At 50.6% G+C, this 21,419-nt stretch overlaps 1 protein-coding gene across 10 annotated transcripts in view; it reads left to right on the top strand.

Moving 5' to 3' along the window:
- BRD4 (bromodomain containing 4) overlaps nt 1–21,419 on the top strand; it is a 221,603-nt gene that overhangs the window by 180,820 nt on the left and 19,364 nt on the right. For all 10 annotated transcript variants that reach the window (XM_075902152.2, XM_075902149.2, XM_089774705.1 and 7 more), the window contains 3 exons: nt 11,536–12,057; nt 20,823–20,935; nt 21,198–21,357. In XM_075902152.2, coding sequence (XP_075758267.1) covers nt 11,536–12,057; nt 20,823–20,935; nt 21,198–21,357 — 795 coding nt within the window. The remainder of the gene's footprint in view (nt 1–11,535; nt 12,058–20,822; nt 20,936–21,197; nt 21,358–21,419) is intronic.

The raw sequence follows: 21,419 nt of genomic DNA, 5'->3' as shown, positions 1-21,419 counted from the left end.
TGTCTGCTATGTGGGGAGGCCCATGTCAAGCAGCATTGTGCAATCTTCCAGTTTTTGAAGAAACTGACTCAAGTGGCTCAAGACCTTTACCTGAGGCAGCACCAACTCAAACAGGCCACTCAGCCTACTTTCATTCCAAGGCCCTCAGTGGATCAGAGATTGCTGTTGGGCTCCAACAGCACTGCCACTTCACTCTGTGGAGCAGGTGTTTCAACGAGTTGTTCCCTGTTGACTGTGCCAGGGAAAAGGTCACAAGACCAAGGTGTCTTTCACCTCCCCCAGGAAGAGCATGGAGCATCATGGAACTGGTGCTTCTAACCCTTTTCCAGTACCTTGTAGGGAGTTAGAAAGCCCTGTACCATTGAGTCTGGTACTGATGAAGGAGATGTCAGTACCAACTTTCCTTAGCAGCAGCATACCAAGTAGCTGCAGACTTTCTGCCTTTAATTTCTGATGTCTCCTTATGTTCAGGACTTTGGCAAGGCTGTATCTACTATAGTCCCTTATATTGAACATGCTGACGAGCCCTCAAGTCTGTTGGCACGGCACCCTTGTTTGCCTTCCACAAACAGTGGAAGTAGGGCCAGTACTGTTTTGGTTTGTGGGACCTTGGTACTAGGAACCTCCTCAGCACTGCTTCAGTTAGCACAGCAGATGTTGGCTCTCACTGCCCTTCACATTGCTACCGTCAGGCATTCCAGTACCACTGGTCACTTTGGGACTGACACTGCTTCCAGCACTGGCATGCTTGGTACCAGTGGTATTGTTTCCATTAGCAGGATTGTTTCCTGCCTTGTTCTGGACAGTGGAAATGTCAAATAATCTACTCTGTCCCTCTGATTTTGCTCTGCCCTTATCTCCAGAATCCCAAGACTCCTGTGAGTCAGGGTTGTCATTGTCCTACTCTCCATTGCCCAACCAGCATTGAGCACCACTGATACTGTTATATGTAACAGGACTGTTGCACACCTCATCATAAGGATGTTCCTTGGCCATGCACCTGTCAGCCACCAATGTCTTACCCATGTCAGTGGAATGCATGGGACACTCCTTTGTCGCAGAGGTCCCATTTTTGTCTTGCTCAAAGGCGAGATTGCCAGCTAGTCAGCGGTGGTCACCATTGATCCACTACAGGTCCAGGCCACTGATGGTCCTTCTCCCTGCGGATCCAGTTCTGGCTTAGCTAAGGGCCTTGTCTTCATCTCTGGATGATGCAGTGCTGCCTGGCTCATCCTCCCTTTTGGTACAGGATTTTATTGTGTAACAAGACGTTTTGCGTGTTGTAGCTGCTTTTCTTGGTATGCAAGCAGAGTTTTTTTGAGAGAACCACCACAGATTGATGGACACTTTACAGCTTTGTACCCCTGGTACCTATGCTTGTTCAGGGACTCTGGGGATACCCTTCAGTCCTTTGGAAGGAAAGGGGGTGTAGAGGCACCACTGCAGCTTCCAGCAGCAGTATTGTCCACAGTACACATCTGGCCAGCCTTTCCCTCCTCTGAGGCATGGAACTATCCCAGAAACAGGGATAGATTCCACAGCAGAAAGCCATTGAGTTCGGGTTTTGACCAGTCTCAATTGTTGCTCCTTCCTCCTCATCTCCCTAATTTGAGGACAGGCTAGTTTTCTTTCACAATGCTGGGGTTCAGTCATTGCTGACAGTGGGTTCCTAAGCACCTTCAGATTGGGTTATGCCATCCAGTTCCTCTCCACACCACCTCCCAACCTTCCCTCCCTGTCCCTCTTCAGAGATCCCTTTTACTAGATACTACTTCTTGAGTAGGTCCACTCTGCTGCTTTTAGGAGCAGTGGAAAAGGTTCCACTGGAACACTAGGGTCATAGCTTCTACTCCTGGTATTTTCTGGTACCCAAATCCAAAGGAAGGGTACATGGGGATCTGAATGGTCATTTTGTAGAATGTCATCTCTGCATGTTCTGGACCTTCGGGACACCTACTTTCATATGGCAGTTATTTACTCCCACACATCTACAGACACATACAATTCATGTGTCTTCTGGAATTTTTGTTCAGCAGGGAATGCCTTCTCTGCCCAAGAAGTACGCAGTGCCCCCCAGTTGGCACAGGAGACTTCCTCAGCACCGGCGAAGGCTAAAGTTAAGTCTTCCCGCCATCGCTCGCAGTCCCCCTCTCACAGGGTAGCTAGAGAGCGGAGAGGTCGCTCCCTGTGCAGAGAAAGCCGTAAGGTGCTCCCTAAGGAGGGGCACGTGGCTCCCAGAGGACTAAGCCAGGCACAGACTGTTGCGAGTGCCACTGTTCCTGCGGGGGCAGAGGGCACCCTGCAAGACTTGAGCCCCTCAACCCTGGACACGTTTCACGTGGTGAGGGATCTGATAGTGTTGACGGACCTGTCATCGCTCCCGCCCCCGGTACCGAGCAGGGCCCCGGTGCACTGGCCAGTTCAGACACAGGCCCTCTTATCGCCAGCGCGGTTAGCGTGGGGGCAGGCAGCATCCCTGGATCCGCTCTCCCCTTCGGCACCGACCCCAGCCAGAACGCTGGCGCCACCAACGCTTGCTCAAGCACTAGGACTCCCTCTGGCTCCGACACCGGCAACCCCAGTGCCGGCAGTAGCAGAGACGCTTGCTCTGCACCCGGCAGCAGCACCGGAGATCAAAGCGCAGGCGCAATCAATACCACCGTCGCTTGTAGCGCCTCCGGCACCGGAAGAGGCGTCAGATTCCTTAATGCCCCTGGTGCCGGCAGCATCACCACAGGCCGTGGTGTCCCCGATCCAGATGGCGGCGCCCGCGTTCCTCATGCCCCCTGTGCCGGCAGAGGTGCTGATGCCAGTAATGCCCCCGCGGCCGGCAGCGTCGCTAACTCTTCTAGCCTCGCCAGTGCAGGCAGCGACACCGACGCTTGGAGTGCTCCCTGGGGTGACAGTAGCAACACCAGGGGCTGGAGCACCTTTAGGTCAGCTAGCGGCATGTGTGTGGACGGCGGGATTGGCGCTCCCGGCAGCACGGGTGCCAATACAGCATCTGACCCCTGCAGCACCGCTAGAGCCTCCAGCACAGCCAGGGACACAGTTTAGGGTACCGGTTCAGGCAAGCCATGGTACCCCGGTGTCGACTCCAGCACTGATACCGGGCCCGGTGCCGACGTGGACTATGGCACAGACGTCAACGCTTCTCCCGGCGTATGTTATCTCCATGGCACCATGCTTTGTGCCCACATTAGCTCCAATCCCAGCACCAGTGATGACCCCTACACTCTCGAAGGGAGTCAAAGTCTGCTCTTCTGAAGTCCAGGGTTTGTATTTTGCTAATCTCCTTTCTTCTTTTGATCAGGATCCTGAAATCTACCATCTCATGATCACTACTTCCCAGGTTGTCACCAACCTCTACCTCCCCTACTAATTCCTCCCTGTTCGTGAGCAGCAGGTCAAGCTGCACATGGCCCCTGGTCGGTTCCTTCAGCACTTGTACCAAGAAGTTATCTCCAATATTCTCCAAAAACTTCCTGGATTGTCTGTGTACTGCTGTATTGGTGTACCAACAGATACCAGGGTGATTAAAGCCCCCCATGAGAACCAGGGCCTGTGATCTGGAAGCTTCTCTCAGTTGTCTGAAGAAAGCCTCGTCTACCTCATTCACCTGATCCAGTGGCCGATAGCAGACACCAACCACAACATCATCTCTTTTGCTCCTGCCTCTAAGCTTCACCCAAAGACTCTCAACAGGCTTTACTTCCTCTATATATTGAAGCTCTGAGCAATCATACTGCTCTCTCCTTTGTTGCTCGTTCCTCCTTGTGATTATTCCCCAATGGGAATGAGGTGCAGAGATCTCTGTGCATGGATTGGGAGTGGGGTGGGGGGGGGAGACGGGACAGATGTCCCTGACTGAATGGGAGAGGCATGGGATCAGGCAGGATATGTATGGGGAGGCTCTTCAACACCCCTCAATCCCCTCCCCCAAAAAGAAAATCTTTTTCCACACTTCTCACATCCCCACCCAATAATCCTCCAGGTTCACTCCAAGCTCCCCTCTCCCTTGGGTCCTCCATTATATCTGACTCCCTCAAGTCTCTATTCTGATAGGTGCAGCAAATACACATCCACATTGTAATTACTCAAAATTCAGTGTTAATATGCCTAGTTAAGAATCTATTTGTCAAAAAAAAAATTATTTTTGTCTGTATTGTAGGAACACATGCTGACAGATACTTTGAAATAAATTACCAAAATAATTAGGAAAAACTTAAAAAACAACAAATAGTCTAGTAGCACCTTAAAAACTAACAAAACATGTAGATAGTATCATGAGCTTTCGTGAGCACAACCCACTTCTTCAGATGACAGGAGTGTTAGAAGTCCAGATCCCAGAATATATAAGGGAAGAAGGGAAGTGGGGAGAAGGAAAAAAAATGGAGGGGAGAAAGAAAAAAAGACAGTGAGTAGATAAGCTTCAGAGAGATAACCGAGTTAGTCTGTAACAGGAAAACTTAAACAACAAATAGTCTAGTAGCACCTTAAAGACTAAATAGTTACAAGAGGCTGACAAGAACCATTAGTTTATACTTGGAAAGGAAGATGACCAATACCAGATTCTACCTAGATATCAAGAACCATTGGCACCTTCATTGTTTGTTTGATTGGTTAAGTCATTAAGATGTGGAAGATAATGTGAGCCATCTGATAGCCGGATTCATACCATTCATACCAAATGGAGCTCACCATACAAATAGTGGCCTGTTCTGCTTATGGCCAGGCTCCTCCATTGCACCTATGGGCACACTCAACGAGAGCGATGGTGGCCTCTGGCCTACCATCACCATTGGTAGATCACCAGTGTGATGCTTTGCCCACACGTTTGCTAGACACTATGCTCTGGACAGTTACTCTTTCAGGGGTACCCAGTTTGAACACACTGTCCTAGCTGCCGTGCACAATACTAACTAACCAAAGTGCCTGCCTCCAAGGGTACTACTTCATAGTCATCTAAGGTGGAGCCCCCACTGGGACATTTCTTGAAGAAGAGAAAGTTAGCTTGTGCAGTAACTGAGGTTCTTTAAATTGGTTGTCCCTGTCAGTGCCTCACCACCCGCCCTTCCTCCCCTCTGCTTGAGACATGTTGGTCTCTCCCTCCTGGGCAGAGAAGGAACTTGAAGGGATGGTTGGCTGCGCATGCGTAGCAGCGGCACAGCCTATCGGAGGGCACTGCTACCAAAAATCTCCAACTAGGCGCGCAGTGGTGCCCACACACCTAAGGTGGAGCACCCACATGGACAACCATCTCAAAGAACCTCTGTTCCTGCACAAGATGAGTAACCCTCTCCTTCCTGATGGGGTCACTCATTGTACACAGACTGTGAATGAAGCAGGAAGCCTCACTCCATATCAACTTACAGGAGCTTTGGGCCATCTAAAATGCATGTCATGCTTCTTGGTAGCAGATCAGTGACTCAGTGGTTCGCATATATACTGATAGTATCATCTCAATGTATTATGTAAACCAGGGGTGGGCAAGATACGGTCCATAGGCTGGATCTGGCTTGCCAAGCCGTTTGATATGGCCCACCCTGCTGAGACCCCAAATCTTTTCAAAACAGCTGGCAGCTTCCTCCTCCCCCCTCTGCCACTGCTGGGACACGCAGCGCCTAGAGGCAGCTGCCAGCCATTTTGAACAGCGGGGCTTGCCCATGGCAGAGGGGGCAGGGGCGAGAGACTTCATGTGCTCCCCCAGGCTCTGACTGGAGTGCAAAGATTCTCACACACCAGCTATTCAAAATGGCTGGCCACTTCTTCTAGGTGCTGTGTGACCCTAGTTGGGGGGCAAGAGAATTCATGCACTCCCCCATCCCCTGGTCCCTCTCCCAGCTCCAATGATTGCCCTGGAGATGAGGTGGCATGCAAACTCTCTGCCCTCTCTCCCAGGGAGGGACTGGGGACCTGAGCAGCACATGGAGGGAACCTCCTTGAGCAGTCTAGGGCTGCTGCAAGAAGGAGCCTGCTTTGGGGACCCTGTTGGGCTTCTGGCAGGAGCCGCCTAACGTAAGGGACTGCTGGCCAGAGCCTACACCCCAACCCTTCCCACTTCCCAAATTCCCTACGCCAGGTCACCACCCACCCCTGTCCTGGGTCACCACTCAAATCCTCTGCACACACATAGAATCATACAATCCTAGGGCTGGAAGAGACCTCAGGAGGTCATAGAGTCCAGCCACCTGCACCAAGTAGGACCAACTCTAATGAAATCATCCCAGCCAGGGCTTTGTCAAGCTGGGACTTAAAAACCTCTAGGGATGGAGATTCCACCACCTCCCTGGGTAACCCATTTCAGTATTTCACCACCCTTCTAGTAAAACAGTTTTTCCTAATATCCGACCTAGACCTCTCCCACTGTAACTTGAGACCATTGCTCCTTGTTCTGCCATCTGTCACTTCTGAGAACAGCCTTTCTCCATCCTCTTTGGAACCTCCTCAGGAAGTTGAAGGCTGCTATCAAATCCCCCCTCGCTCTTCTCTTCTGCAGACTAAATAAGCCCAAATCCCTTGGCCTCTCCTCATAGGTCATGTGCTTCAGCCCCTAATCATTTTGGTTGCCCTCCACTGGACCTTCTCCAATGCATTCACATCCTTTCTATAGTGGGATGGCCAGAACTGGACACAATATTCCAGATGTGGCCTCACCAGTGCCAAATAAAGGGGAATAATCACTTCTTTAGATCTGCTGACAATGCTCTTCTTAATGCATTAGGACAGTGGTCCCCAACCTTTCGTGGCTGCCGGGCGTCCAGGGGTGAGGCCACTCGCGCGCCGGGGATAGGGGCCGCCCTGCACATGTGCTGGCTGCCGGGGGTGGGGCCATCCCATATGTTTCGGCGGCCGCACATAAATGCGCCGGCGGTTGCCATGGTACCCGCGGGCACCGCATTGGGACCACTGCATTAGGATATGCCATTAGGCTTCTAGGCTACAAGGGCACACTTGACTCATATCCAGTTTCTCATCCACTGTAATCCCCAGGTCCATTTCTGCTGAACTGCTTATCCAATCGTGAAATGAGGTTTACAGGATCGGTCAGCAAAGGCTTCCCCAGCCGACAGATCCGCATCTAGACTGCTGCGCTGTGCCGGATCAGCTGATCTTCAGCACAGCACGGCGGCCATGTTTATTTTAATGAAGCAGGAATTATTTAAATCCCCGCTTCTTTGCCTATGCCGGGTAAACTAGTTTACATGGCTCCGTCGACGGAGTCATGTAGTTTAGACATACCCTAACACATAGTGCAACTCCTCCTCCTTTTCTTCCCTGCCTGTCCTTCCTGAACAGTTTATACCCTTTCATGACAGTGCTTCAATTATGTGAGTCATCCCACCAAGTCTCCATTATTCCAATCAAATCATAGTTCTTTCACTATGCCAGGGCTTCTAATTCTTCCCGTTTGTTTCCCAGGGTTCTTGCCTTCATGTCAAACACCTTAGATAACTAACGTATTGTCCTACCTTCTCCGTTTGAATCAGGGATCTTCCTTTGTTGCTCCTTCCTCCTTGTTTTTTTCCTGATATCCCACTTCCTCACTTATCTCAGGGCTTAGATCACTATCCTCTGACGAACCTAGTTTAAAGCCATCCTCACTAGGTTTTTGCAAGCCTACCTGTGAAAATACTCTTTCCTCTCTTGGTCGGGTGGATCCCAACTCTTCCAACAATTCTTGTGCCTAGAAGAGCATCCCATGATTGAGGAAACCAAAGCCCCCTCTCCGACACCACCTGTGCATCCATGCATTTACTTCCGAGATTCGATGATCCCGTCAGTGACCTTTTCCTTCAACAGGAAGGATGGATGAGAACATCACTTGTGCTTCAAATTCCTTGATCCTTCTTCCCAGTGCTACATAATCTGCAGTGACCTGCTCAAGGTCGTTCTTGGCCGTATCATTATTCCTACATGGAGAAGCAGGAAGGGGTAGCAATCTGAAGGTTTGATCAGTTTTGGAAGACTCTCGGTCACACCCTGAATTCTAGCTCCTGGTAAGCAGCATGCTTCTTGGGATTCCAGGTCTAGACAGCAGATAGATTACTCTGTTCCTCTTTGGAGGGAGTCCCAGACCACCAACACTTGTCCCAGGTCAGAGTTTCCTCACCCGGGTCAAAATTCATTCCTGCATGCCAGTCCCCTGCCCCAGGTCACAGCAACCTCTGACTTCACCCAAATTTCCTCTCAAACCCCACATCCTCTCCTGCACCCCAATCCCTTACCCTAAGCTCCCTTCTGCACCCAAACCCCACATCCCCTCCATAGAAAAGTGCGGCCCTTGACCATTTTCCAAAAATCTTTGAATTTATACCCTTTCATGACAGTGCTACTCCTTCCTGCTTCTCCATGTCCGATGCTTTCCACCACAGTTAGCTTTCCACCACAGACTCTCCTATACACCTTTTCCTTGATCCTGACCATACGTCAGGTCATCCTTAAGCTCAAGCTGGCTCAGGCCAAGTTCATTCTCAGAGCTGCACTGTGGGCAAAACATAGCTGCTTCTCTGATCATCTCATGCTGTTTATTCAGCCTCCCATGTGACTTCATCTACATCACAGCCTGCTCAATCAGAACCATGGTTGCATCTTGCTTTGTGTGCTCAGCTCCCTGCAGCTGCATTCCTGAATGAGGAGAGCAGTGTTCAGTGGGTATCCAGTAAGTGCTGCTCAACAGTAGAAAGTCCTCTACCAAAATGGCAACTCAGCAGAATGGAAGCCTTTTTTGATAAGGTCATTAGCCTGTGGAATCCAGTTGAAACTGGCTTCTACTCTGGACATCTAAGAATACCTGCTACACTTTCAGAGGTGGGGGCTTACACTTAGTCCAGTGGTTCTCAAACCAAGAGGTGCTTGTGGCCCAGTCAGCACACATTGCAGATAATGATGTGATATACAGGAACTATATGTATTGTATGGATGCAGCCACATAATACACTTTACTACATAGTTCAAGAGCCATTCATTTAGTCCAGGGGTCTCCAAACTACGGCCCGCGAGGCCCTCTCATCCGGCCCGTGGAGACTGTGACGGGGAAGAAACTCCCCGCACTAACAGCCCCTCCCCTGGAGAAGCGCCGAGCGGCGCAGCGCCACGGAGCTGAGGCGGGGAAGAAACTCCCCACACTGACAGCCCCTCCCCCGGAGAAGCGCCGAGCGGCGCAGTGCCGCGGAGCTGGGGTGGGGAAGAAACTCCCCACACTGACAGCCCCTCCCCCGGAGAAGCGCCGAGCGGCGCAGCGCAGCGGAGCCCAGGGGAAAGCCCACGGGGAGGGGAGCGAGGGCGCACAGCCGCAGGCGCGGCAGGCGAGGAAGGCGGCAGGACCCAGGAGGAGAAGGGGTAGGGACGCCAGGGTGAGCGGCACGCCCCGTGCGTGCCGGCTCAAAAGGGGGAGGGGCCGGAAGGACAGGGGCGGCCGGCACTCACTTTCTTTTGGGCAGGCAGCCAGGAGAGGGAAGCCGGAGGAGCCAGCGGGACGGAGGAGGGACTCTGGACCCGCGCAGCCCTTGCCCTGGGCAGCGAGACTCCCCGGCCGGGGGTGCGGGGGATCGGAGCCGCCAATGGACGGCCACACGCCCTGCGGACCGACGGCTGAGCCCGGGCTCTGCGCGTCCCTCACAGCAAGAGGGGTTGGGACTTGGCGTGGACAATTGCTCCCTATTGGCCAGTGCGTTCTTATCCTATTGGCTAGCTCTCTCATGAGGTCACTAGTGGGCTGGGCTCTATTTTGGCATCCAGGAAACAATTTCACCATTCACACTAATACAGGTGTTCATGTGTAGTGTATCAATGTGTTATTAAATAATAACTGAATAAAATAATATTAAATAAATAATTAAAAACAACATCCATGTTTTGATTGTTTTTTATTTGGACCTCAAGTGTGTAGTCGGCCCCCGAACTGCTGTTTGATAGTTAATGCGGCCCTCGGGCAGAAAAGTTTGGAGACCCCTGATTTAGTCCATTGACAGTGCATCTGACAGTCAGACCAGCATTTCATCCCCCTGTTTGTGGAAGATCAGTCTCCTCTACTGCCATGTTATTGAGACTCTTAAGGGGGCTTCTTCATCTGTATCTACTAGTTTGAGAGCTAGTTCCTCTGTAGGACCTCCATTTACCCCTGTTATCTTGTCCTCTTCCACTCTTGTGACAGAAAACTGATTTCCTGATAGCAATAAGGTCGGCAGAAACTGAGAGCTGCACACTCAGAGCACCTCCTTATACGCTGCTCTCCAAAAACAAGCTAACTTTACAGCCACACTCAAAATTTTGTCGTAAGTAGTCTCTGTTTCTTTGGAACAAGGTGGTCTATTTACTGGAGATTTTCACTAAACTGTATTCATTTCCAGAGGAACTGCATCTCCATAACTTAGATGTCAGGCAAGGTCTAACCTTTTATCTGGACAGAACTAAACTGCTTCATGTCTCACCTCATTGTTTGTACCATTTGCAGATTGCACAAAGGTTCAAGTGATCTCACAGTCTCCAAGTGGGTAACATCCTACATTGATGGCACATGAAATAGCCTTGGCTACCCCTTCAGCGCGAGTGAGCTCATTGTATTGAGGATGCAAGCAATGTCCAGAGCATTTCTTAGTGACATTGCCATACTGGACATTTCCAAGGCTGCTATGTGGTCATTGCTGCATACATTCATAATCACATCTTCCAGGGCAGAAGCAAGGTTTGATAAAGTGGCCCAGCAGACTCCGCCCCACCTCCAGGGTCACCTAAGTGGAATACACAGCTGCACCTACAGAAAGAACGGGTTACTTACTGTAACTAGCTCTTCAGAATGTGATGCAGATATGTATTCCATAATCCACTGTCCGTCCACTTTGCATCAGAGCCTCATGACATTAAGTGAAAAGGAGCTGAGGGAGAGTTGGCTGCCTCATGTAGCCAGGAGCGGGCCTATGGCCATGAAGCATGAGAACTGCCTCTCTACACGTACTGATAAGCAAAATTCTCCAGCTCCAGTGTGCTGCACTCACCCCCTCCACATTTCACAGCCACAGTTACAGTAAGTCACTACTTATTCTTATAGCACTGCATGCCCTAGTTGCCACCACATGGTCCCAAATAGTGTTCCCTGTAAGCTGGGAGCTCATGCAGCTGCTCAGGAGAAATTCCAGTGCCACCCACCTGATTCGCAGACAGCCCACAGCTAAGTTTTTTGTTTCTATTTGTGGTGCACATGCCTTAGTGCACATTAAAATATTCTGCACTTGTATGGAAACAAAAATGGACATGGATGGAAAAGATTAGAGGGAACATTGGCCCCTCAGACCACGTAAGTCTGGGGATAACTTGATGCGTTAAAGGATGGATGGTCACGTGATTGAGGATCAGGTTAGATGCAGGTTATGTTCCATGGATATTCTGTGTGGTGGGTATTCTGTGCACACCTTTTCCTTTGTTTGGCATAGATGGTCTAATAAGCAGAATAACTTGTGCCATTTTGCTGTGGGGAGTTGTGTTCACTTTCTTCTATTGTATGTGATGCCATGTATTTCTGCTCTTGCTCCCCAGCTTTGCACAATGCTCTGCCTCAGCAGCCATCAAGACCCAGCAATCGAGCCGCAGCACTACCCCCTAAGCCTTCACGCCCTCCAGCGGCATCAACAGCCATAAGCCAACAGCCCATGATTCCCCAGCCACCTTTGCCTCAGCCTCCCCAGGTCCTCCTGGAGGATGAGGAGCCTCCCACACCTCACCATAGCCTGCCTCTGAGCACCAGCCAGATGCAGCTCTACCTTCAACAGCTGCAGAAAGTGCAGCCACAGACTCCTCTCCTCCCTTCAGTGAAGGTCCAGTCGCAGCCTCAGCCACCCCTTCAGCCTCCTGCTCATCCCTCAGTGCAACAGCTGCAGCAGCAGAGGCCGATGCACATGCAGCCCATGCAATTCCCTCCTCATATCCCTCAGCCTCAGCCACCACCGCAGCAGCATCCACCACCCCAGCAGCAGCAGCAGCCACAGCCAGCTAAACCTCAGCAAGTCATCCAGCACCACCCATCACCACGACACCATAAGCCTGACCCCTACTCAACCGGTGAGTGCTGAAATTTCCCCTCTTGAGTTCTTAACATCAGTGCAGCTAAAATTAGTAACAAATAGCGGGCACTGGATACTTGATTGAAACGTGATTTGCAAATACTAGTGATGAGAGTTGGCATCAGGCTTGGAGCACAGACAGTCATCAAGGAACATACATAGTCTCTGAGGAATTCCTTGGTAACTTGATACTCTAGTGAGGACTCTGAAGCCAGGTTCACACTAGGGAGAAGGTCAGCTTAAGGTATGCAATTCCAGCTACGTGGAAACATAGCTGAAGTCAATCTACCTTAAACCAAGCTTCAGTGCTGTCCTCACAGCAAGAGGTTGATGGAAAAAACTCCATTGACTTCTGTTACTCCTTGCAAGGAGTAGGAGTTAGGGCATGCCCTCAGTGTGTGAGTGAGTCTTTACTAGACCTGCGAAATTGAATGCCAGAAAATTGACCACTGCATTGTGGGGTTAAAAGTTGGGAAGCAGACTCGAACTTCTAGTGCTGTGCCTTCTTACAATTCATCCTAGTCCCTAATATCACTGAAGTCTAGCTTGCCCTAAAAACAAGGTTCTCCATCTAGAGAAAGTAGCTGTTTGCTTCCTTTGACAGGACATTTGGTTTTGATTTCATAGTAATAGCATTAATTAGGGTTCTTGATTCTGTTTGGATTTCAAGCTCTTGTGTTCTGTTGGCAAGCATGTTGTGAAGTTCCATGTGAAAGGATCAGAAGTGATTTGATTTAGTTGGGACTGATCTTGCTTTTAGCAGGGGGGGTTAGACTGGATGACCTCCTGAGATCTCTTACAACCTTATGATTCTGTAAGTACTTGTCTGCTAGTGTAATACCCAGTGAAAGTTAAGGGATGGTGACTTCTGAATATTGTTTACAAGTTAAGCACTTTAAGTTGTCCCCAAATAGTTTGTTAGATGATAAAACTCAAATATTTAAATTCTAGTGACAGTTGAACTCTGGAAAAAGCCAACATCTCCAGAATAGCCAGGCTAACATTGCAACACTAAACGTGTCGATATGTGTTAGTCCCCAGCAAGTGATCGTATGTCGTCAGATGCCCTTCCTAAAGTGCTTTCCTTGCCTTAATGACAGCTCTTCTACTGGGTTGTGCTCCAGTGGAGGCCCAGATGTAAAGGAAATTAACAGAAAATGCCTATGACTGCATGATTGGTTGTTCCCGGATTAGGCTGGTGGAAGTGTCAAGGAATGTGTTCAGACTGGTTCTTGAGACAGAGAGGACCTCAGCCCTCCTAGATATGCACAGAGTTTAAACACTTGTGCAGTTATTTCAGCTGATGATGGGAGTGATCTAGTCTCCCTCATAGTGATCTTGATCAAGATGATTTTCTCTACAACCTCTAACGAGTTTTGTTACATGATAATGGTGCATCAGCAGATGAGCGTTGAGTAAAGGACAAATATTTTTTTCCCAGTCTTAAACATTTAGCATGATTTCTTGTTGCTGCTCCTTAGCCTTATGGTGTTTTCGAGATGTTAAATAACTTCCCTTTTCATTGAACAAAAAATTAAATGAAAGTACCCTGGTGCTTCTTCGGTCCTTTATGCCCAAATGCATGAGTAAACAGAGATCTTGAGAGACTCTTGGCAGAGAAATGTAAGGGGAAAGTTTTAAAATAGTAAACGTTCAGTGATTCTCATGACAGAAATATCTCAGTGGAAGAAATTACACAGAGGAGCATATAAATGTTTAAAATATGAATGTGTCGGTGATGAAGGTGGTTCTTAGAGTGTTTGCTCATGTCCATTGCATATAGGTGTGCGCACACTGCATTCAGGAATTGTCGGAAGGTTTTTCCCTCAGCAGTACCTGTTGGGCCAGCGGGGGAGCCCCCAGGAGTGGTGCCCGTATATCGGTGCATATATACCCTTGCTGGCCCTCCACCCTCTCAGTTCCTTGATACTGCCCGTGACGTTGTTGGAACATCTCTCACTTGCTCAGCAAATGCGCCTTAGTGGTTCTTGTTTACATAGTTCGTGATACTAGTTCAAGTTTTTTGTAGTGTTATTTCTTCGTTAGTAGTAGTTTTTTATAGTGTAAGTAGTTAGAGGTTCACTCTTGCGTCCCCGTGCCTCTTGTGCAGGGTATGCCCCAGCCTCAAGGCTTTAAGCCCTGCATTAAGTGTCTTAAGCTGATGCCTTGTGGCTACCCCCATAAAGCCTGTTTAAAGTGCCTCAAGAAACGCATTTCGTGGACAACTGCAAGATCTGCTGTAACCTCAAGCCCTGTACCAAGCACAAAAGGGGCTTTTGGCTGACGATCCTGCTGATCTCCACCCGGCACCAACCAGAGTGCACTGGCTTTAGTGCAGGAGGCCCCAGGACATTCCCAGTTGTCTCTGCTGCTGCGGAGACATGGCCTGGCACCATTCCCAGTCCCTGGTGCTTAATAAGTAGCAGAGACCTAGCAGGAGCAGGTCTCCGTCAAGGCATGCGCCAGAAGTGCAGCTCTAGGTGGGGCACTCAGCTTCATTGGCTACGGTGCCCAGGGTCCCAACTCCTGGTCGACACCAGTTGAGCCGGCTCTGGGATCCAAGCCTGGATGACAGCTTGGCCAAAGTGGACTGGTCCGCCATGCCAAACACATTTGAGGCTGCAAGGTAACTCGTTGAGCTCACCTCTTCCCCGGCCTCTCCCTCCAGCACACTGTGAGGGCAAGACTCCTGTCCCTCCTGCACTGACTTACCAGCACCAACAGCCCCGGCACCACTACCCAGGCCTCATCCCAGGGGACATCAGTACTGTTGGCTTTGCAGCCTCTCTCAGTGCCTTCACCAGTGCACTGGACTCGGCACCATCCTCCAAGCTGGTCCCATCAGCGTGTATGTCCTCAGATCACCTGATGTCTCCTTCTCTGCCCCATTACCGGGGCAAGCTGTAGTCAATGGCTCCCCGGTACCAACTGCATCTGCTCTGCCATGGTCGGCCTTTGACTATTCTACTGACTCCAAGGCCAAATCAGGCCTCTCCAGTGATGTGGCATCCAGATTGTGCTTTCGGCACCACTCCTACTCATGGCACTATCCCTGGCACCAGAGTGTCTCAGCATAGGCCTTCCAGGCCTCATGCCTCCTCAGTGGCAGCCCCCGCTTGGTACAGTGAACCTGGGCCCAGGTTCTTCTTGGTCTAATTTGCCTACTTGAGCCCTAAAGTTCTGCCATCTGTGACCCTATTAGCCCACTCCCCTCTGCCCGTTCCCAGGCCTCCTGTAAACTGTTGCCCAGACTCTCGGGAGATGGGGTGGCGGAAACTGACTATGAGGCTGGCATGGAAGCAGTCTGTTGTCTCCCAAAATCTGGAGCAACATCGTCAGCAGGAGAGAAAAATCCTCCTCCTCATCCCCGGATGAGGCACTGGGGGGCTCCATGTCATCTATGCCTTCGATAGACTCGAGGTCCCTCCAGGATCTTCTAAAATGCCTTGCACAAAGTCTGAGGGTCTAGGCTGAGAGGGTATCAGAGGACTGGGATCCCACGGTGGATATTCTAGATGCAGATGCTTCGACCGGAGTGATGCTTCCCCTTAATAAAGCAGTGAGCAAAATCACCAAGATACTCTGGCAAACTCTAGCCTCCATCCCACCGACTGATAAGTAGATCGTGTGCAGATACTAGATCCCTCACTTGGGCCACAATCATGTGTTCTCCCCCCACCTCAACCCCCACCCCTCGCTGGCACAGTCAGGATCCCTTGTTCAGGTGGTGAACAACAGAGAACGGCAGCCAGGCCCAACCACTAAGAACAGAGAGGCTAAAAAAATGGATCTCTGGCCACAAGGTATATGCCCCTGAGGGTTTGCAGCTCAGGAATGCCAACCAGCAGTGTCCATGGCTGACTAGGTGTTATAGGCATAGCGGATCTCCTGATCTGCTATGCCTATAACACCTGGTCAGCCATGGACAAATTTAGGGACCTGGTGCCTCAGGACTCACGGCAGGAGTTTAAAGTCGTCAGAGGAGAGTAGGGTCATTTCTCATGCAGCCCTGCAGGCAGCCCCCGACACCGCCGCCCATACTATGGCTACTGGACTGGTCCTACACCATGGTTCCTGGCTTCAGGTCTTCAGTATTCCCCCAGAACTGCAGACCACTATTCAGGGCCTTCCCTTTTAAGGGGACGGTCCTGTTTTTTGAACAGAATGACAACCATCTGCATGGGCTAAAGGACTCAATGATTACTCTCAAGTTCCTTGGTATATATACCCCTTCCTTGTCAGTCTGTCCCATTTTTTTCACCATGCCTGGTTGGCACAACAATGCACAGTTGGGTCCTGGGCACAGTGGAAAATGGATAGTCTATCCCATTCCTATCCCAGCCTCCTTCCCATCCCCCTTCCCCAGCCATCTTCAGTGATCCCTCTCACGAGCATCTCTTACGCAAGGAGGTGCAGCAGCTCCTTGATTTAAGAGCAGTGGAAGTGGTTCCCATAGAGTTCAGAGGCAAGGGTTTCTACTCCCATTACTTCCTTATTCCCAAAGCCAAGAGAGGCTTTAGCCCCATTTTGGACTTCATGGACCTCAGCGTTTTCATTGTCAAGATGAAGTTTAAAATGGTGACGGCATCGATCATCCCTTCCTTCACTATGGGAGACTCATACGTTGCCCTTGACCTAAAAGAGACATTTTTCCATAAATCGATCACCCCAGCCCACAGGCATTTTCTCCTCTTCATGGTGGGCCAGGACCATTACCAGTTTACCGCACTCCCATTCAGCCTGTCTACAGCCCCCAGAGTTTTTACCAAATGCATGGTGGTGGTGGCTGCTTTCCTCCTGAAGTGGAGAGTTCAGGTTTACTCCCATCTGGATGAATGGCTGGCACAGGGGATCTCTCTCACTCAAGTCCTGGAGCATATATCCCTGTTTTTTGAAGTATTTCTAGATCTGGGCCTCCTCCTGAACGAGACCAACTTAAGTCCACCCTGGTCCCGACTCAAATAATAGAGTCCGTGGGTGCCCTCCTAGACTCTAGAGTAGCCACAGCCTCTCTATCCAGGACTCGGTTTCTAACCATCAAGGAAACCTGTGGGCCTCCCTTATGACCACCTCCAGGAGCTGTATGAGGTTCCTCAGTTTTATAGTGTCAAGCACGTATGCAATGCAGCACACCAGGCTCCCAACTTTGCCCTTTACAGCTGTGGTTAGCTCAAGAGCATAACCCAGCCTACCAGCCCCTGGACATGGTGGTGATAGTTCCAGCAGGATGTGGTCTGCTCCAGGGTCCCATTTTCCTGGCCCCTACTATCAATCTGGCTTGTGACGGATGCCTCTGACACCAGCTGAGGAGCCCACATTGGGAGCCTGAGGACACAAGGTGTGTGGTCCCAGTCTGAGCTCTGTCTGCACATAAACATCAGAGAACTGAGGACAGATTGCCTTGCTTGTCGGGTGTGCCTCCCCGAGTTGCAGGACAGGTGTGTTCTGGTTCTGTCAGACAACATGGCTGTGATGTTTTGTGTCAGCAAGCCCTCCTTCTTTGGGATTTCTGCATAGTATAGGGCATTCATCTGGTGGCCTCTTAACTCTCGGGGTCTCAGAGCACCCTGGCAGACCACCTCAGCAGGTCCTTTTCAAGTCACAAATGGTCCCTTAGAATGGATGTCATCCTCCGCATCTTCCAAAGATGGGGGTTTCCCCACCTAGAGTTATTTGCGATCTGCAGGAACAGGAAGTGTACACATTTCTGCTCCTTCATGAACTACAGCCTGGGATCTCTTCATTCCCTGGCCCTACCGCCTTCTGTGTGCGTTCCCTCCTTCCCCTCTGGTCCACAAGGTGATCCTCAAAGTCAGAAAATTCAGGTCCTCTCTAATCATGGTAGCTCTGGCGTGGCCACGGCAACACTGGTTCACATCTCTTCAAGCCTCTCAGTAGAGCGGCCAGTGGCCCTCCTGCTGTACCTGATAACCCAGGTGTCACAAGTCTGCATTCGTTTGTCCGTTCCACACAGTTGTTTTATTAGTCTATAACACCCGTGTTGCTCCGTATTACTCGCCCCGTCCTCTGTGCCTACGCCACGAGGTACCAAGGCGCCAACAAGTTTTGTCTCCGACTGCAGTTCTTAGGTTGCCTCCTGGCGACAGGGAGGGGGGTCTGGGCCCACCCACTCTCCCGGACCCCAGCCTGTGCTCCCTGTGGTAGCAGGCGGGGGTATACCCCTAAACTCACCTGCTCGCGGGTTTCGCGACCCCGTCCTGAGCCAGAGTTCAACCCTGCCACCGGAGCCCCTCTCGGCTCCGCTCAGGTGGATCCCCCCGCACCATCACCCCCTTTTGGCCCATTACCTCCTACCTCTGTCTTCCACCCCCTGTCTGTCCTCCCACCCACTTTTATCCGCCTCCCCTCCTCTTTGCCTGGCGGGTGATGTCAGATGCCCTGGCCACCCCGCTGGTGACGTCACACGCCGCAACTGGCAGGGCGTGGTGCCCAGAGGCTTCCCCGGCCTCTGTCTGCCAGGTCCCTGCGCTGCGTGTGTCAGCCCCCTCCCCGTAAGTGCTTGCCAGCGCCTGCATTGTCGCCGCCCACGCAGTGCAAGCGCATGCCCCTCCAGCGTCCCGGCCCCCCGTTGGGTGTAGTGGCGGGGTTGCCTCACCCCGTCATACCAGGACCATAGCAGGTTTTGCCACACAAACCTGCAGTCCTTGCACCTCATAGCCTGGAAGCTCCATGGCTGACAGTGCTAGAACGTCAGTGCTCAGAGCAGGTTAAAAGGGTCCTGTTGGGCATTAGGAAACTTTCTACTAGAGCCACATATTTGGAGAAGTGCACACGCCTTTCCCTCTGAGCAGGACAAAGGGGAGTCTTCCCAATGGATGCCCCTGGCCCCTCTGTCCTCAATTACCTTCTGGCCCTAAGGGTTCAGGGACTGTTTTTGTCCTCAGTCAAAGTACACCTGGCAGTTCTCTGCCTCTCACTTGGACTTTCAGGACAAATTGCCCTTTTTTTGAGGGGTCTGGACACACTATATCCACATGTCTGCCAACCAGTTCTCCTGTGGGATCTCAATTTGGTCCTCACCAAGCTCTCTGGTTCCCCCTTCTAGCCTCTAGCAACCTGTTTGCTGTTGCACCTATTATGGAAAGTGTCCTTTTTGGTGGCCATTACGTCAGCTACACAGATGTCTGAACTTAGGGTCCTTACGTCAGACCACCCCCGCACACCATTTTCTTTAAGGATAAGGTCAGGCTCCATCGTCCCCCTACTTTCCTGCCAAGTTTCATGTTGAGATATTTTTTCCCCCTTGTTTTACCCCAAACTGCACACTTCTGGTAAAGAACAAGTTCTACGCACATTAGCTATACAGAGAGTTTTAGCTTTTTATTTAGAAGAAAGCCCTTTCGTAAATCCCCCCAGCTCTTCATTGCAGTAGCTGAGAGAATGATGGGCCTCTGTTTCAATCCACCGTTTCTCATCATGGATCACTTCCTGTATTAAGGCTTGCTACAATTTGGCCTGGCTACCAGCCCTGCCCCTGACAGCCCACTCCACTAGGGCCAGGCCTCCTCTTGCCACTTTTGTTGCTCAGGCGCATATAAATGGACATTTGTAGGAAGGTCACCTGATTCTCCGTACACTCCTTGGTAACCATTACGCCTTAATGCACCAGGCCAGGGATGATGTAGGGCAGTACTCCATTAACTTTCAATGGAAACTTCTGATCCCATCTCCAAGGGTTCTGCTTAGAGTCACCTACATGGAGTCACCTACATGGAATGGACATGAGCAATCACTTGAAGAACAAAAAATGATTACTCACTTCTCCTGACAGTTGTTCTTTGAGATGTGCTGCTCATGTCCAATTCTGGCAAGAAGGAACTGAGAGGGTGGAGGGCCAGCAGGGGTACACATGCACCGATATATGGGTGCCACTCCCGGGGGCTCCCCCACTGGCCCAAAAGGTACTGTTGAGGGAAAATCCTTCCAACGAGCAGTGTGCACACACCTGCATGGAATGGACATGAGCAACACATCTCGAAGAACAAGTTACAAGAGAAAAAACAACAATGGTCTGGTAGCACTTTATAGACTAACAAAACATGTAGCTGGTATCATGAGCTGTCGTGGGCACAGCCCACTTCTTCAGATGACCTGAGCTTTTCTGCATGTTTTGTTAGTCTGTAAAGTGCTACCAGACCATTTGTTGTTTTTTCCTATACAGACTAACTTGGCTACCCCCTGACTGAAGTTACAAGAGATAGGTAACTGTTTTTTCCCATTCCCCAGAATAAGTCCATAGGCTTCATAGCCAAATGTACCAAAATCCTTTTCTCTTGCCACTGTCCAGCCACCTACAGCCTTTGTGCATTGTGAATGTGCCTCTGACAAGCATGGCATTGCCCTAACACTGGACAATAAGAAGGCTGGAGGGGAGGTTCCCCTATCTAAATACCTCTCCATGCAAGTCTGGCAGACTTATGTAGAACAGTTAAGTAGATACAAGTAAGTGTATGGTTGTTTGTGTGCTACTCTGGGTGACATAGTTCTAAAGTTGCTTCTAAATTGGTGGTAGTGCAGCCGATGAGACAGCTGAAAGTACTGAGGTTGGACTAGACTACAGAAACTGCCAAACTGGCGTGGAGTCTTCCTATGTTTGCAAGGGGTGATTAGGTTAAACTCAGCCTGCAGACAGCATCAGCCCTGTGGAGCAGTGTGTTGCTCAGTCTGACTCAGGAAAGAGTTCTCACCTTGGTTAATGTTTGGATTAGTGATAGTTAACTGACTGGTGCTGACTTGTTCCAGGTCACTTGAGAGAAGCGCCTTCCCCTCTCATGATGCATTCCCCGCAGATGCCCCAGTTCCAAGGTCTGGGCCACCAGTCACCACCTCAGCAAAATATCCAGCCGAAAAAACAGGTAAAAGAACGCTTAGTCTGAACGTGGGGTCCCAAGGGCTTCCTGTCAAAGCACAAGGTTCCCAACCTGTGTGGGTAGCGTGAGCACATGCCCACAGCAGTGGACACTCCATAAGAATGCATCAGAGGCTAGGCGAGTCCTATTGTGGGACCTTCATGGTGGACTGTTCAGGATGCTATTGACTCTGTGGCTGTGGGATGGAGTTACATCAAGGAAGGTGTTTGGATGATGACTGACCCATCTCAATGTGTTAACATGGCAGGAGCTGAGAGCACCCTCTGTTGTGCAATCCCAGCCTATGGCAGCAAAGGAAGAGAAGATGCATTCACCGGTCATTCGAAATGAAACCTTCAGCCCCACATTGCGACAAGAACCTCCCAAGCACCCAGAGAGCATCAAACCGCCAGCACATATCCAGCAAAGTGAGTTGGAACCCCTGTTCTTGTTAGTGTTGAAATGTGTGTTCTGGGTGTAACATAAGCTA

This window comes from Pelodiscus sinensis, chromosome 31, assembly GCF_052426305.1.
Source record: "Pelodiscus sinensis isolate ZL-2025 chromosome 31, ASM5242630v1, whole genome shotgun sequence".
Taxonomy (NCBI): Eukaryota; Metazoa; Chordata; order Testudines; family Trionychidae; genus Pelodiscus; species Pelodiscus sinensis.
The sequence above is the reverse complement of the archived record's forward strand: the minus strand, read 5'-3'. Positions and strand labels throughout refer to the sequence as shown.